The sequence below is a fragment of the Ochotona princeps genome, chromosome 24 (assembly GCF_030435755.1).
Source record: "Ochotona princeps isolate mOchPri1 chromosome 24, mOchPri1.hap1, whole genome shotgun sequence".
Classification (NCBI taxonomy): Eukaryota; Metazoa; Chordata; class Mammalia; order Lagomorpha; family Ochotonidae; genus Ochotona; species Ochotona princeps.
Window position 1 is genome coordinate 35,530,282 of NC_080855.1, and position 16,996 is coordinate 35,547,277.

Here is a 16,996-nt window from a genome sequence, read left to right on the forward strand (position 1 = left end):
TCATCTGGAAACACAAAAAAACACGAATAGCAAGAACCATCCTGAAGAACATGAAGTTAGCAGGGGGAATCACAGTTCCAGACCTCTGTACATACTATAGGGCAGTGGTTATCAAAACAGCCTGGTACTGGCACAAAGATAGAGAAGAAGATCAATGGAGCCGAAAAGAATCAACAGATGGGAACCCACAGGTACAGCCAAATAGTCTTTCACAAAAGGACAAACGACAATCCAGGCAAATGGGAAGGTCTGTACAATAAATGCTGTTGGGACAACTGGTAAATAGCCTGCAGAAACAAAAAGACCCACATCTTTCACCATATACTAAAATCAAATCTAAATGGAAAAAAGATCTAAACCTACATCCAGAAACCTTGAAACCTTTGGAAGAAAATGTTGGAAATACTCTGCAAGATCTAGGGGTAGGTCCTGACTTCCTAAAAAGGACTCCAAAAGCAATAGAAATCAATACCAGAATAAACAAATGGGACCTCATCAAACTAAGAAGCTTCTGTACAGCAAAGGAAACAATAAAGTGAAAAAGCAACCCACAGAATGGGAGAAGATCTTCGCACTACATAGGTGACAGAGGGCTAATCTCCAGAATATACAAAGAACTACGAAACAACCAAAACACGAAAACAAACAAGCCACTCAAGAAATGGGCACGGGAAATGGGCAAACACTTCACAAAGGAACAAACCCAAATGGCAAATAAACATATGAAAAAATGCTCAAGTTCCCTGGCAATAAGGGAAATCCAAATTAAAACATCATTGAGGTACCATCTAATGCCAGTAAGACTGGCCCACATGAATAAAAGTACCAACAACACTTGTTGCCGAGGTTGCGGGGAAAAGGGAACCCTACTTCACTGCTGGTGGGGCTGCAGGCTGGTACAGCCTCTATGGAAATCAGTATGGAGAACATTCAAACAACTCAAATACAACATACCGTATGATCCAGCAATAGCACTCCTAGGAATATATCCAGAACACTTGTTTTATGAGAAACCAACATGCACTCCTATGTTCATAGCAGCACAATCAATAATTGCAAAAACATGCAAGCAACCAAAATGCCCATCAGCAGAGGATTGGATAAGAAAGCTATGGCTCATCTACTCCATGGAATACTACTCAGCTCTTAAAAAAACAAAATGCAGTTCTTTGTGGCCAAATGGGCCAAACTGGAAACCATAATGCTAAGGGAAATGAGCCAATCCCAAAAGGTTAAATATCACATGTTTGCCTTAATTTAAGACAATATGATGTTATGTATAACATGTTATTTTATATAGTTATATGTTGTGTATAAACTAAAATTGAAATGTGAATGAGGTGGTCTCAGAAGGTGGTTAAGAACTTGCATTTACTCTTAACATATTGATTACTCATTACTATGTCAATTAATTCCATAATGATGTAAATTTTTGCTGATGGTATGTTGGAGATTTTAATCGATCGGGATGATACTCTGCTGGCTCTGTCTTCAAACCAGAGAAGGTATACTAAGAAGTCGTTGAACTTGACTGGACAATAAGATGCTGGACTCTATGTTTGGTATATGCTTGCAATGGGGGAATCTCAACTGAACTTGAACTGTGGTTATGCAACAAGGTGGAGGAATCCACCATGGTGAGAGGGTTTGGGGAGGGTTGGGGAAAATCCTAGTACCTATGAAACTGTGTCACATAATACAATGTAATTAATGAATTAAAAATAATAAATAAATAAAAAAGAACACCAAAAGCAATACAAATCAAGACCAAAACAAACAAATGGGACCTCATCAAACTACGAAGCTTCTGTACAGCAAATAAACAATTAACAAAGTGAAAAAGCAACCCACAGAATGGGAGAAGATCTTCGCCCACTACGTAGGTGATAGAGGGCTAATCTCCAGAACATACAAAGAACTACGAAACAACCAAAACACGAAAACAAACAAGCCACTCAAGAAATGGGCACGGGAAATGGGCAAACACTTCACAAAGGAACAAACCCAAATGGCAAATAAACATATGAAAAAATGCTCAAGCTCCCTGGCAATAAGGGAAATCCAAATTAAAACATCAATGAGGTACCACCTGATGCCAGTAAGACTGGCCCACATAAATAAAAGTACCAACAACACTTGTTGCCGAGGTTGCGGGGAAAAGGGAACCCTACTCCACTGCTGGTGGGGTTGCAGGCTGGGACAGCCTCTATGGAAAACAATATGAAGAATATTCAAACAACTCAAAATCGACATACCGTATGATCCAGCAATAGCACTCCTAGGAATATATCCACAACGTCTGTTTTATGAGAAACCAACATGCACTCCTATGTTCATAGCAGCACAATCAGTAATTGCAAAAACATGCAAGCAACCAAAATGCCCATCAACAGAGGATTGGATAAGAAAGCTATGGCTCATCTACTCCATGGAATACTACTCAACTCTTAAAAAAAACAAAAATATAGTTCTTTGTGGCCAAATGGGCCAAACTGGAAACCATAATGCTAAGGGAAATGAGCCAATCCCAAAAGGTTACATACCACATGTTTGCCTTAATTTAAGAGGATATGATGTTATGCATAACATGTTATGTTATGGATGTTATGTCATATATCATATATAAACTATAATTGAAATGTGAATGGGGTGGTCACAGAATGTGGTTAAGAAATCACATTTACTTTTTTAACATGTTGTTTGCTCAATACTATGTCAATTAATTCCATCACAATGTTAATTGTTGCTGATGGTATGTTAGTGCTTTTATTTGATCGATTGATACTCTGCTGGCTCTGCCATCAGACCATAGAGGGTTTCCCCAAGAAGCAGTTGGACATGCCTGGACTATAAGATGTTGGACTCTATCTTTAGCATATGCTTACAAAGAGGGAAACTCAACTGAACTCGAACTGTGGTGATGCAACAAGGTGGAGGAACCCACCATGTGGGGAGGATGTGGGGAGGTGTGGGGAGAATCCCAGTTCCTATGAAATTAGAACACAATGTAATTAATGACTAAATTCAAGAAAAGAAAAAAAGAAAAAAAGTGATGCATTATCAGGTCTTTTATTTGAGATTTTGATTGCTTTGTAAGCATCTCATGATATAAATGTCCTTTGTTTTGGCCACATATTATGAGTTGTGATATTTTTTTTTCCTACAGATTTATTCAGTGACACATAGACCACACAGTAGCATAGCTTCTTCAAGAAAGTTTTTATTTCCTTTTTCATTTCTTCAGTTTCACATTGGTCATTCAGTAGAATGTTATTTAACTTCATGGAGTAAATAATCTCTATTTCTCCTGTTCTTGATTTTTCTATGGCTTTTCATTATGGTCATATTTAATGACTATGTCATACAGTCTTTCATGCACAGGAGTGAAGATACAATGCAGTATGCAACTCCACTTTCAACTACAAATGGTCTTCCAATGAAACTGTTAAATATATCTTAACAATAGGATGATGGCTCTCTGCCATTGTCCATTTCTACAATGTCAGGATACACTTAAAAACAGAATGATGGACTGTTTATGATGGAATATACTATTGTAATACTAAAAGAGATACTAATGAAGGGAAGGTGATTTAGGAGGTGGGAGGGGAAATCCCAGAAACAATGGAACTGCATCAAAAACTAATACAATTAATTAATTAAAAAATACTTGGAAGAATATAAACTTTCAGATTCATACTATGAAACTAATATTACTCTGATAATAACATTAGATATCAAGGCCTGTGCAGTGGCAACCTGACCAATAATCTGTCTGCAGATTAAATGACTCAATCAGGGTCTGGCAGAGTAGCCTAGTGTCTAACATTCTTGCCTTCCATAAGCCAGGATCCCTTATGGGCACCAGTTTGTATTCCTGCTACTCCTCTACCCATTCTTGCTTGTGGCCTGGGAAGGCGGTAGAGGTGGCCCAATGCCTTGGGATCCTGTACCTGCATGGGAATCCAGGGAAGAAGCTCCTGGCTTCTGGCTTTGGATAGACTCAGCTCCTGCTGTTATGGCCCCTTGGGTAGTCGACCAGTGCATGTACAATCTTACTTTCTGTCTCTCCTCCTCTCTGTAAATCTGACTTTCGAATAAATAAATGAATCTCTGCAACAGCCAGAAAAGGATGTTAACTACTGGCTTCAGATTAGCTCAACTTCAAATGTTATGACTATTTGAGGAAGGAATCAGCAGACAAAAAATCACTCTCTCATAACTCCCAGTTTCAACATACTGAAAGCTAAAAAGAACACAGTAAATGGGGCATGGCCTTCTGTATAGACGGAGATCAAAGTAATGGAAGTTGAGCCCAGAAGTAAACATTATTTCCATTTTTCCACTGAATAGCGTGAATGAGTTATTTCCATATAAGAGATGGGGCTATTCAGTTCAACATTTAGTGCTGGTACAATTGGATAGTGACAGACCAAAAGAAAAGAGTCAGGCCCTTATTTATTATTCTGTACAAAGCTAACTTCAAGGACTGGCACTGTGCTGTGAGAAACTAAGTCATTTTCTGCAGCAGAGGCATTTCATATGGGTTCTGGTTCAAGTCCTGCTGAAACCAATTCCCATCTAGGCTGCTGCTAATGTGCCTTGGAAATGCAGCAGAAAATGGCACAAGTTCTCAGGCCATGCACCATTTAAAGACATTCATGGAGCTCCTACTCCTGGATTTGGCTTTGCCCTGCCCCCAGTACTTGAGGCAATTTAGGAAATAAGCCATATCAGAGATGAAAATTTCTCAATCCCTCGTTCTCACCTCTACACCCAACCTCACTCGCTGTCTCTGTAACTCTGTCATTCAAATCAATAAAAATAAATCTTTAAAACCTTAAATGCATCAACAGCAGATATAAAACTATACAATTCTAGCATAAAAGCCATAAGCGTTGAGTTCATGGTTTCAGACTTGGAAATGGATTTTTAGAATTGATACCCAAATCACAAACAATAAATGGAAACACATAAATTTTACATCAGCAAAAGTTAATCATTTGCACTTACCCAGATACTATCTATACAGCTAAAAGATACCCACAGAACAGGGAAAAGTAGAATGCTGCACCCTTTGCCATTTCTATACCTGCAGGATCAAGGCATGTCTAAATAGCACAATGAGTGACATATGATTGCTTATTAATCAACATACTATTGCAATAACATAGGGGAAATCAGAGGAATGAGGATTTGAAGAGGGGTAAAAGAAATTCAAGGGTCTATGGAATTGTAGTATAAGATAAAAATTAGTTAGAAATTAATAAAGGGAGACTGAAAAAGATGGCCGACTGCAGAGAGCTGGTGTAGGGTGGAGTAGGGAAGGAGGGGAGCCGATCCAGCAGAGAAACAGGCCAGGAGGCGCGAAACTGTAGGGAGAAGAGCGAGAAGGTCACTGGAGTTCACTAAAGCAAGAAGATCTACACAGCGTGAAGGAACAGCCGCAAAAAGTAGGAAAGAAAATACAGCACGCCGCGAGAAACCTGGTGAGTCACGATCCCAGGCGGGGGGAAGGCGGCAGAGGCTCAACCGCCCCAGGGAAAACAGAGGCGGCTGGAAGGATAGGCGCCCACACCGACAGGGGCACCAGTCCCCTGGAAGGCAGGAGCCCCCAGAGGAGGCTACTGGACTGATCATTGGGTGCATTATCCCTGCAGAAGTGGAGGAAAAGCTGGGGAGATTTCCCAGAGGCTTGCCTACCCGCTGCTCAGCGGCTCTGGGAGAGTGCAGAGGGAACAGGAGCAGCGCTGTGGGACTGGGGCTCAGAGATCCCCATATCGGCTCCGAGCTGTGGACTGGCTGCGGGAGAGTCAGTGGATCCTGTTGCTGGACTCGCCCTGAGCCCCACAGGCTGGGCAACGCTCGACAGGGCCTCACGTCCTGGGCAGAGGAGCAGACTAGTGGGGGCACGTCTCTCCTCAAGGGCTCTGTGCCTCTCAGAGATCCGCTTCCATCCTTGAGAGAGTGCAGCTGAGGAAGTGGCTTCTTCAGGGCGGAGTCCCCAGCTGGGCTCAGCTAGAGAGGCCAGACCATAGCGGGCTCAGCTGAACTGGCCGGACAGGTTTTCCCAGCAGGAGCCCGCTCGGAAAGACCTGCCTGTGGTGTTGCAGCCCTAGGCGGAGCAGCGCTTCCGAGTTTGGCACTGGGGCCGCGGAGATCTCCCGCCCAGCACAGGCCGGGGTTGGGGATTTTAGGCTCCGAGCAGCAGGAGCCCTTGCTGTGCTAACCTCAAGCCCTGAAGGAGAGTCTCGGCTCAGCACTGAGGCAGAGACCCCCGCTGTATTAGCCTTGTGACCCAAAGCCCAGGCGCGGCTCGGCAGAGTGAATCTGTAGGGCACCGCCTTTGAGAGGGAGCCACAGGGGAATGGGCCTGGCACTAGGGCTGGCCCACAAAGCCTCCTGACCCAACTCGGGGCTGTGATCTACAGACCCTGAAAGCAGCTGGTGACTCAGGCAGTAAGCCCTGCTGGGCTCAGCCGGAGACCCCAAACCAGAGCCGGCTCAGCTGAATCACCGCTAAAATCTCAAAACAACAAGAAGTAAAAACACAATGAGGAGAAGTATCAGAAAAAGCAATGACCCAGAGGAAAGATCAAGCACTCCCTCCCAATACAACCAAAAACTAATCCCAATATCTGAGATGCAAGATGAAGACATAGAGGATCGACCAGATAAGGACTTTAAGAAGCTAATGATGAAATTCGTCAGAGAGAGTGAAAAGCGCTGGGAAGAGTCTAAGGCATTCGAAAACCATATCACTGCAGAAATAAATCAAGTCAAAAAGGGAATCCTTGATATAGAGAACAAAATTGAAAGCCTAACCAACAGAATGAACACAGCAGAGGACAGAATATCAGAATTGGAAGACAATCAGAATGAAAGGCAGCAGCTCATCAAACAGTTGGAGACAAATCTAGAGAAAGCCAATAGGTCCATACAGGAAATGAAAGACAACCTCAAAAAATCAAATATTAGAATAATAGGCCTTCCCGAAGGAGTGGAAAAGGAGACAGGCTTGCAACGAGTGCTCAATGAGATAATACAGGAGAACTTCCAGAATACTGGAAATATAAATCTAGCACAAATCCAGGAAGGACAAAGAACCCCCAGTAGATACGACCCAAACAAATCGTCTCCCAGACATGTGGTCCTCAAGCTACCTTCAAGTGAATACAAGGAAACCATTCTAAGACAAGTAAGAAAAAAGGATAAGATTACTTTCAGGGGAAGGGAAATCAGGATCACAGCCGACCTATCAGAAGAAACGCTCCAAGCAAGGAGAGAATGGGGTAAAACCTATCAAATCCTGAAACAAAACAACTGCCAACCAAGAATAATGTACCCAGCAAAGCTCTCATTTATATTTGAGAATGAAATCAAATACTTCAACAGTAAAGAGAAACTCGAAGAATACATCAACACGAAACCAGCTCTGGAAAATCTCCTCAGGAAGGTGCTAAACCCAGAAAGAAAAAATACAAACCAAAATCAAAGATGGCAAATGGGAAGACCTCCCCACTAAAATCCATACAAGAAAAGTCAACCAATCAAAAACTCTAATAGTCGCAAATACACACTTGCACACTTACACTCATGGCAGCCCAAAACCAATTCCTCTCAATATTATCTCTAAACACAAATGGCTTAAACTCACCAATCAAAAGGCATAGATTAACGGAATGGATCATCAAACAGCACCCAACTATATGTTGCCTACAAGAGACACATCTAACCAGAAAATCCTGTAAGAAATTTAAAGTGAAAGGATGGAAAAAGACATTTCATGCCAATGGACGAGAAAAAAAGGCTGGTGTAGCTGTTCTAATCTCAGATGACCTAGACTTCAAGCTGACAGACATCAAAAAGGACAGAGAAGGACATTATATATTGGTGAAGGGACTGATCCATCAAGAAGTAATTACAATCGTGAACATATATGCACCTAATTCCAATGCGCCTAGCTTCGTGAAGCAACTACTTACAGACTTAAGGGGAGACATAGATACACACACAATAATAGTGGGCGATCTTAACACCCCGCTAACAACTATAGACAGATCAACAAAACAAAAACTCAACAAAGAAACAACAGAGCTCGTACAAACATTAGAACAACTGGACTTGGTAGACATTTATAGAATTTTTTATCCTAAGACCACAGATTATACATTTTTTTCAGCAGTACATGGCACCTTCTCCAGGATCGACCACATGATAGGACACAAAGCAAATCTAAATAACTTCAAAAAGATAGAAATCATACCATGTACCCTCTCAGACCACCACGGAATGAAACTGGAAATCAGCAATTCAAAATGCCCAAGGAAATATAGAAACTCTTGGAGGTTGAACAATATGCTATTGAACGAACAATGGGTCAGGGAAGAAATTAAAGATGAGATCAAAAAATTTATGGAAACCAATGAAAACTCTGATACAACATTCCAAAACTTGTGGGACACTGCCAAAGCAGTGCTACGGGGTAAACTCATCGCAATTGGAGCTCATGTCAAGGCCCAAGAGAGGCGCCAAATACAGGAACTAACCACACACCTCCAGGAATTGGAAAAGCAGCAGCAGATGAGCCCCACAAACAAAAGGAAACAAGAAATCATCAAAACAAGGGAGGAAATCAACCAGATAGAAATAAAAAAACCATACACAAAATCAACAAATCAAAAAGCTGGTTTTTTGAAATGATAAACAAAATAGACACACCGCTGGCCCGACTGACAAAGAAAAAACAAGAGAAAGCAAGAATTAACAGCATCAAAGATGAAAAAGGCAACATAACAACAGACATTACAACCATTAAGAACATAATCAGAAATTACTACAAAGCACTGTACTCCAACAAATCAGAAGACCACCAAGAAATGGAAAAGTTCTTAGACTCACACAACCTGCCAAAACTTAGCCCAGAGGCAACAATCAACCTGAACAAACCCATAACTGAAGCAGAGATTGAATCAGTGATTAAAGACCTCCCAACAAAGAAAAGCCCAGGACCAGACGGCTTCACTCCAGAATTCTACAAAACATTCCGAACAGAACTAACCCCAATCCTCTACAAACTCTTCAAAACTATACAAAAGGATGCAACCCTTCCAAACTCATTCTATGAAGCCAACATTACCTTAATCCCAAAACCGGGCAGAGATCCTACAGAGAAGGAAAACTACAGACCTATCTCTTTGATGAACATTGATGCTAAGATTCTCAACAAAATCCTAGCCAACAGAATTCAAAAACACATCAGACAGATCATTCATCCAGATCAAGTAGGATTCATCCCTGGAATGCAGGGATGGTTCAACATTCGCAAATCCATAAATGTGATACACCACATCCAAAAACTGAAAAACAAGAATCACATGATAGTATCAATAGATGCAGAAAAAGCTTTCGACAAAATCCAGCACAACTTCCTGCTAAAGACCCTAACCAAGGTAGGCATAGATGGAAAAATCCACAACATAATCAAAGCAATATATGCAAAACCCAATGCCAGCATCATACTGAATGGAGAAAAACTGGAACCCTTCCCACTGAGATCTGGAACAAGACAGGGATGTCCGCTTTCTCCGCTGCTATTCAACATAGTTCTAGAGGTACTCGCTGAGGCCATAAGACAAGAAAAAGAAATCAAAGGAATCCAAATGGGAAATGAAGAAGTCAAACTTTCACTATATGCAGATGACATGATTCTTTATATGGAAGAGCCAAAAGGCTCAACACAGAGACTACTAGAACTTATACGAGAGTTCGGTAGAGTGGCAGGGTACAAAATTAATGAACAAAAATCAACAGCCATAGTGTATGCTAACAGCCCCAAGTTGGAAAAAGATCTAACCAGCAAGATACCATTCAAAGTAACAAAGGAAAGCATGAAGTATCTGGGAATTAACCTAACCAAAAATGTTGGAGACCTATTTGAGGAAAACTACAAACTACTTAAAAAAGAAATTGAACAAGATCTAGAAAGATGGAGTAACATCCCATGCTCCTGGATAGGTAAAATCAATATCATTAAAATGTCTATACTGCCAAAGGCAATATATACATTCAACGCAATCCCAATCAAATTGCCCAAAACATTCTTCACAGATCTGGAAACAATGATTCAAAGGCTCATCTGGAAACACAAAAAACCACGAATAGCTAGAACCATTCTCAAGAACAGGAAGTTAGCAGGGGGAATCACAGTCCCAGACCTCTGGACATACTATAGGGCAGTGGTTATCAAAACAGCCTGGTACTGGCACAAAGATAGAGAAGAAGATCAATGGAGCAGAATAGAAACACCAGATGGGAACCCACACAAATACAGCCAAATAATCTTTGACAAAAAGACAAACGACAACCCAGGCAAATGGGAAGGTCTGTTCAATAAATGCTGTTGGGACAACTGGTTGATAGCCTGCAGAAACAAAAAGATAGACCCACATCTCTCACCATATACTAAGATCAAATCCAAATGGATAAAAGATTTAAACCTACATCCAGAAACCTTCAAACTTTTGGAAGAAAATGTTGGAAACACACTGGAACACTTAGGGGTAGGCCCTCACTTCCTAAAAAAGACTCCAAATGCAGTAGAAATCAAGACCAAAATAAACAAGTGGGACCTCATCAAACTAAGAAGCTTCTGTACAGCTAGAGAAACAATCAACAAAGTAAAAAGGCAACCCACAGAATGGGAGAAGATCTTCGCACACGACTTAGGTGATAGAGGACTGATCTCCAGAATATACAAAGAGCTACAAAACAACCAAAATATCAAAACAAACAAGCCACTCAAGAAATGGGCACGGGAAATGGGCAAACACTTCACAAAGGAACAAACCCAAATGGCAAATAAACATATGAAAAAATGCTCAAGTTCCCTGGCAATAAGGGAAATCCAAATTAAAACATCAATGAGGTACCACCTAACGCCAGTAAGACTGGCCCGCATGAATAAAAGCACCAACAACACTTGTTGGCGAGGTTGCGGGGAAAAGGGAACCCTACTCCACTGCTGGTGGGGCTGCAGGCTGGTACAGCCTCTATGGAAATCAGTATGGAGAACATTCAAACAACTCAAATACAACATACCGTATGACCCAGCAATAGCACTCCTAGGAATATATCCAGAACAATTGTTTTATGAGAAACCAACATGCACTCCTATGTTCATAGCAGCACAATCAGTAATTGCAAAAACATGGAAGCAGCCAAAATGCCCATCAACAGAGGATTGGATAAGAAAGCTATGGTTCATCTACTCCATGGAATACTACTCAGCTATTAAAAAAAACAAAATGCAGTTCTTTGTGGCCAAATGGGCCAAACTGGAAACCATAATGCTAAGGGAAATGAGCCAATCCCAAAAGGTTAAATACCACATGTTTGCCTTAATTTGATATGATGTTATGTATAACAAGTTATGTTATGAATGTTATATGTTGTGTATAAACCAAAATTGAAATGTCAATGAGGTGGTCACAGAAGGTGGATAAGAAATCGCATTTACTTTTACCATATTGGTTACTCATTACTATGTCAATTAATTCCATAATGATGTAAATTTTTGCTGATGGTATGTTGGAGCTTTCAATTGACTGGGATGATACTCTGCTGGCTCTGTCTTCAGACCAGAGAGGGTATACCTAAGAAGCCATTGAACTTGACTAGACAATAAGATGCTGGACTCTATGTTTGGTATATGCTTGCAATGGGGGAATCTCAACTGAACTTGAACTGTGGTTATGCAACAAGGTGGAGGAATCCACCATGGTGGGAGGGTTTGGGGAGGGGTGGGGAGAATCCCAGTACCTATGAAACTGTGTCACATAATACAATGTAATTAATGAATTTAAAATAAAATTAAAAAAAAAGAAATTAATAAAACTGGAATAAGCAAAAATGATTCACACACAGAAACTGTCAAGAGTGGTAAAAGATAAAAATCAGGAGAAATCTTACAAGCAATTTATCTGTCATTATATTTATCTAAAATATAAAGTTTTCTTGCAACTCAAAAACACAGAAAAAACAATTCAAGTATTATGACACTGGAAATTGGTACACAATTATTGAGAGAAGGCATGAAAATGGTAAATGTTGGTTAATGTGATTATCAATTTGAGGATGAACATTTAAACCAAAATGGGTTATGAATTCGATTCACTAGAGAGGCTATATGATGAAAACGATGGAAGAGTCAAGCACTGGCAAGGAAGAGAAAAAGTTGGAACCTTACATACTCTAGGTGAGAAAGCAAAATTATACAGGTTTTATGGAAAATCCTTGAAAGTTACTGAAATAGCTAAATAGAATTATTGCCACAAATTCTACCACTGAACTTACATTCAAAAGATTGAAATGGATATAAAATCATGAATTTAACATAAATTTTTAAAGAATGAACACAGTTTTCAAGACAAAGTAATAAAAATTCAAATGCCCAACAACTAATGAATCCATTGATTAAAAAAATGAAAAGTTACATAATGGAATAATGTTACTTGTTGCTACATAGAAATGATGTTATGACACACACACATCAACATAGAAAATCATTGAGAACTTAACAATGATTAAAATAAGCCAATCACAAGGGAACATGTATTACACAATTCCATTGGAACACAATTTAAGAAATAGTCACTATCTGGAGATAAAATATTAGTGGTACAGGAGCAAGGAGTGATGAGGGAAGGAACAGAATTGCTGGAGTGACAAAAATATTCTGGAATTGGCAACAGTGATGACAACTGTACATTTAAAATGGGTACATTGTTGCTTCTGAATTACTTCTCAAGACATTTTAAAAAGAGGAAGAAATGGTGCAATACTTACTGACTGAGAAAAGTAAAGGACTAAAGAAATTAAGATTTAATAGCCTCCTGAGGTTTTTTAAGAAAGGATCATGTGGGTTTCTAAGGGAATCAATGTTCACTCCAAACGATGTTGCAGTGATCACATCCATGCTGTATGCCTCAAAGATTCTGTGGAGAGAGATACAAGGACAATTAAAACCAGCAGCTACTTGCCATTCTTGAGCCACACATGTAGCAGGAAGTGCTGAGAAAGCACATGTCAAGCAAAACAGCAGAGAGCCAAACAATTCCTGGACCACATCTGGAAGCAGGCATTGAGGCTCAGTGGCTGAGGTTTAGTAAGCACATATCACCAGTCAGAATTCTGTTTCAAATCCAGCGACCACACTTCTGATCTAGCTTCATGCTAACACATCCCGGAATGCAAAAGCTGGTAGTTTAACAGCTTGGTTCCCTATCACACATGCAGGGCATGCATGCGTTCAAACAACCTAGTCTGGTGAACCAGCAAATGGAAGATAGCTCCCTCTCTACCTCTCTCTCTCTCTCTGTCTGTCTCATTGAGATAAACATCTTTATTTTAAAAAATAGAACTACCATCTAGATCATCAGAATGATCATTACTACTGTCATTCACATTCAAACATATCAAGGGTGGAAGATACAGTTGTCTTTGCCCTGGGTAGCAGGGACTCTAGTAAAATTAGAGATGCATCTAAGCTCAAGCAGAGTTAAAGACCATAATCACACAGGTTACAGAACTCTGTATTTGGATGTAAGACCTAAGCTTTAGCAGGATAGCTGGAATAATTCACTCTTCCCTGGAACTCATGAAGATGGCGCTCAGCCAGGTCTTCCCTCACCTTAGAAACTGTCTGCAAAGATGATTTTTTCCTAACACATTACTAAATATCAACACTCTGATCTGAATTACAGAACAATCAATCCTTCCCTTCATTCATTTACAAAGCTCTAAAATACACCCTCTTTTCCATCTCCAGAATCTGAGGTGGCCTTGAGGGTAGAATTCCCTTTAAAAGGTATATCCAAGGATGACTGTGGTTAAATATAATAACTTAACATTAAACTTATTAACAAGAAGAATTCATAACTGTGTGAAATGCTATCTGCTTCTCCAGGAATTCATAGTTTACAAAGCAGACTCCTGAATAATTCAAAGTTAGTACATTCTGACTGGGAGAGCAAAATTTTCAAAAATTTCAAATGATGCTAATTTTGATGCTGTATTTCATATGTTAGTCCTCTGTCCAAATAGCAGCTCCACTAATAAATTCCAGCGAATGCACATTCTTGGAGATACCATGTATTAAGTCAGGCACTTGCGTCATTCCACCCCCAGGTGAGACTAGATTGAATCCCTAGCTCTTGGCTTAAGCTTGGCTAATCCCTAGTTGTTGCAGATATTTAGGATCAGGACACAGAATATATCTCGTTCTAGTTCTTTCGTCACACCAAATGAATATACATAATATAAATAAATATTCAAGTTTAGCTAACAAATTATTTTGTTGCCATCCCCAAAGGCTTTTCTGGGCCTTCTCTCTCCACATATTCAAGAAATTTGAAGTAAAAGATATACTTCAGTGTTTAGCATTTTTCTAATATAATCAGCAATTCCATGAAGGCATTTTGGTTCTTCCCACACACACACACACACACACACAAACACACTCTGGGACTCTCCTGGCATAGACCCTGCTTCCCGATTTATACCAAATTCTTCCCTTAGTTCGCAATCCCAATTCCATACCATCTTAAACAAAACACAACAAAACAAAACAAAAACAAACAAAAAACTTCCACAGAATCATATTCCTTCTTTCTACACATGAATTTTGCCTCTCAAATAGCCAAAGTGATAGCCAAACTGGTAACTGTATTATGTGCTCTATTCCAAGAAAAGCCAGTCTGTCCCCAACTTCCTTTGTGTTGTATGTTATCCTTTCTGGTGGAATCACTGGAGTTGTAACACAACATACACTCTTTCGTATGTTCACTCTAGGGATTCCCAAAGGGAAATTTCAACTCCATGCCATGTACTGAAAGAGCCCAGAACCCCACAAATACATTCTTACTTACTTGTTCAAATTGACAGGCTTGCCTTTCTCTGCTTCCTGACTCAAATTTTTCACCAACACATCTCCATAATGGGCAATGATGGGTAGCATCTAAGTACACACACACAACACCAGCCACAGTGAGATGCAGAGATCCAGGTCACATAAGGAAATAGTTTTCTAACGAAGCAGGAGTGATAAAATGACTCTATACACACCACTTCATCCACAGTTAAAAGTAAATATTCAAGTCAAAAGGATTGGATTATCAAAGCAGAGGTAGTTCATCAACATTTTTAATGAATGCAATTCTCTTCTAGATTATAAAGAGAAAAGCTCAGTTTAAGGAACATTGGTGCCAATAAACTTTCCGCTTCAAATGGACTAGGATCGTCTCTCCATTTTTTTTTTCAGACTCAGTTAAGTTTGTAATTAACATATACTAATTTGTTACCTCCTTGATTTTTCCACTAGTGAAGGTTGGAGACAACAGTGTTCTTATTCTCTTCCATTCTTCATCCTTAGAATCGGTGATGGAGCTTTTCATAAATCCCATTGGTCCAAAAGACTAAAATTCAAATAAAGATATTTTGCCCAATATAAGTTCTGAAGATCATCACTGTTGTGTTTATTACATGCACATCAGGCATTTCAAACTATTTAGTAGAAGTCTACCACTTGGTATGCTAAGATTATGTGCTCATTAATATTATTCTAAATCCCTAGCCTCATAAGAGAGTAGATGCGCTGTGTTCTGAGGCATTTATTTTCCATTTTCCTATAAAAATCAATTCGCCATATATCAGAGAATCTGTCATTCCAGGAGACTAAACAGAAATAGAAACATCCTCTAATATAGAGCACAACAGATACGAATTGCTGGTGGACATCCAGATGGCCAAAAAAGCCTGTATGTTTCTTTGAAACAATTTTGTTTTCCACTCTGCCCTACTCTCTATACACAAAAACATGCACATGAACAACAACTGATAAAAGAAGAGAACTTTCCTTACAAAGTAAAAATACATTTCATTTAGGTTTAGATATTCTGCTTTGAGATATTTATTCCCCCACCAAACCATGAAATCATAGTATCAAACAAAGAACTAAACACTGAAATCCTGTTATTCACAGCACAATGGATGGAATGGAAGCTTATTATATTAAAACAAATAAACATTACACAGAAAAGCAAACACCAAACGTTTCTCTTATGTGTAGAATTTTTATAACACATTCTGAACAAAAAAAGAGTCTTTGAAGCACTGCAAGAGGAAATAGAGAAGGATTTTGAATGGCAGGCACCATAACACTGTGTCGTAATAAGATTCAGCATCTGATACAGAGTGGCACATCTATACTTCACAACAACTTATTTTTTTATTGAATGAAACACTGAAAGAGAAAAACTCATAAGCCCTGGCATAAAGAAAACTACAAGAAAATACAAGGAACAGTATCAGTGGGACCCCATAACTGCACCTACTGTGCTATTTATAATCCAGATGCCTGCTAATGGCAGAGCAAGGCAAAGGAGAATAACCAAAGTGTTCTGGTTCCTGCATCCATGTGGAAAACCAAGAAGAAGCTCCTGACTCTGACCTTCATATGGGCCAAACTCTGGCCATTGCAGCAATCTGGGAGTGAACCAATGGATGGACACTCATGCTCTGTCTCACTCTTGCTCTCTTTCACTCTCTGTTTTATTCTTTCTCTCCTGCCGCCATCTTTTTCAGTAACAGGTTTCTGGCATATTTAAATGAAAAATCCTTTACAAAATTAAAGTCTAAACATGTTAACATGTAAACATGTTCACTACCTGATTCTACTTTTATTGAAATATCCTACAGTAAAATAAAAAAATGTATTATATGCAACCAAAAACATAGTTTTTATGATCACTTTTTAAGATAGATAATACCTCTGAGACTGCAAACCTATCGTGAGGCCAGTATTTGGCACTGCATGCTAACCTTCACTCATTGCAGTTCTGACATCCTATATCAACCCTTACATGCTAGATCAGCATTCTGATCCTGCTTCCTGCATATACCCTAGAGACACAGCAGTGAATGGTGAAGTCATCTGGTA

General features: G+C 39.6%; 1 protein-coding gene across 2 annotated transcripts in view; it reads right to left on the reverse strand.

Moving 5' to 3' along the window:
• The window catches only part of LOC105942607 (cytochrome P450 3A6-like), a 79,288-nt gene that overhangs the window by 31,314 nt on the left and 30,978 nt on the right, over nucleotides 1-16,996 (reverse strand). For both annotated transcript variants that reach the window (XM_058680836.1, XM_058680835.1), the window contains exons 5-7: nucleotides 15,360-15,473; nucleotides 14,928-15,016; nucleotides 12,847-12,995 (exon numbers count right to left, since the gene is read on the reverse strand). In XM_058680836.1, the coding sequence (XP_058536819.1) occupies nucleotides 12,847-12,995; nucleotides 14,928-15,016; nucleotides 15,360-15,473 (352 nt within the window). The remainder of the gene's footprint in view (nucleotides 1-12,846; nucleotides 12,996-14,927; nucleotides 15,017-15,359; nucleotides 15,474-16,996) is intronic.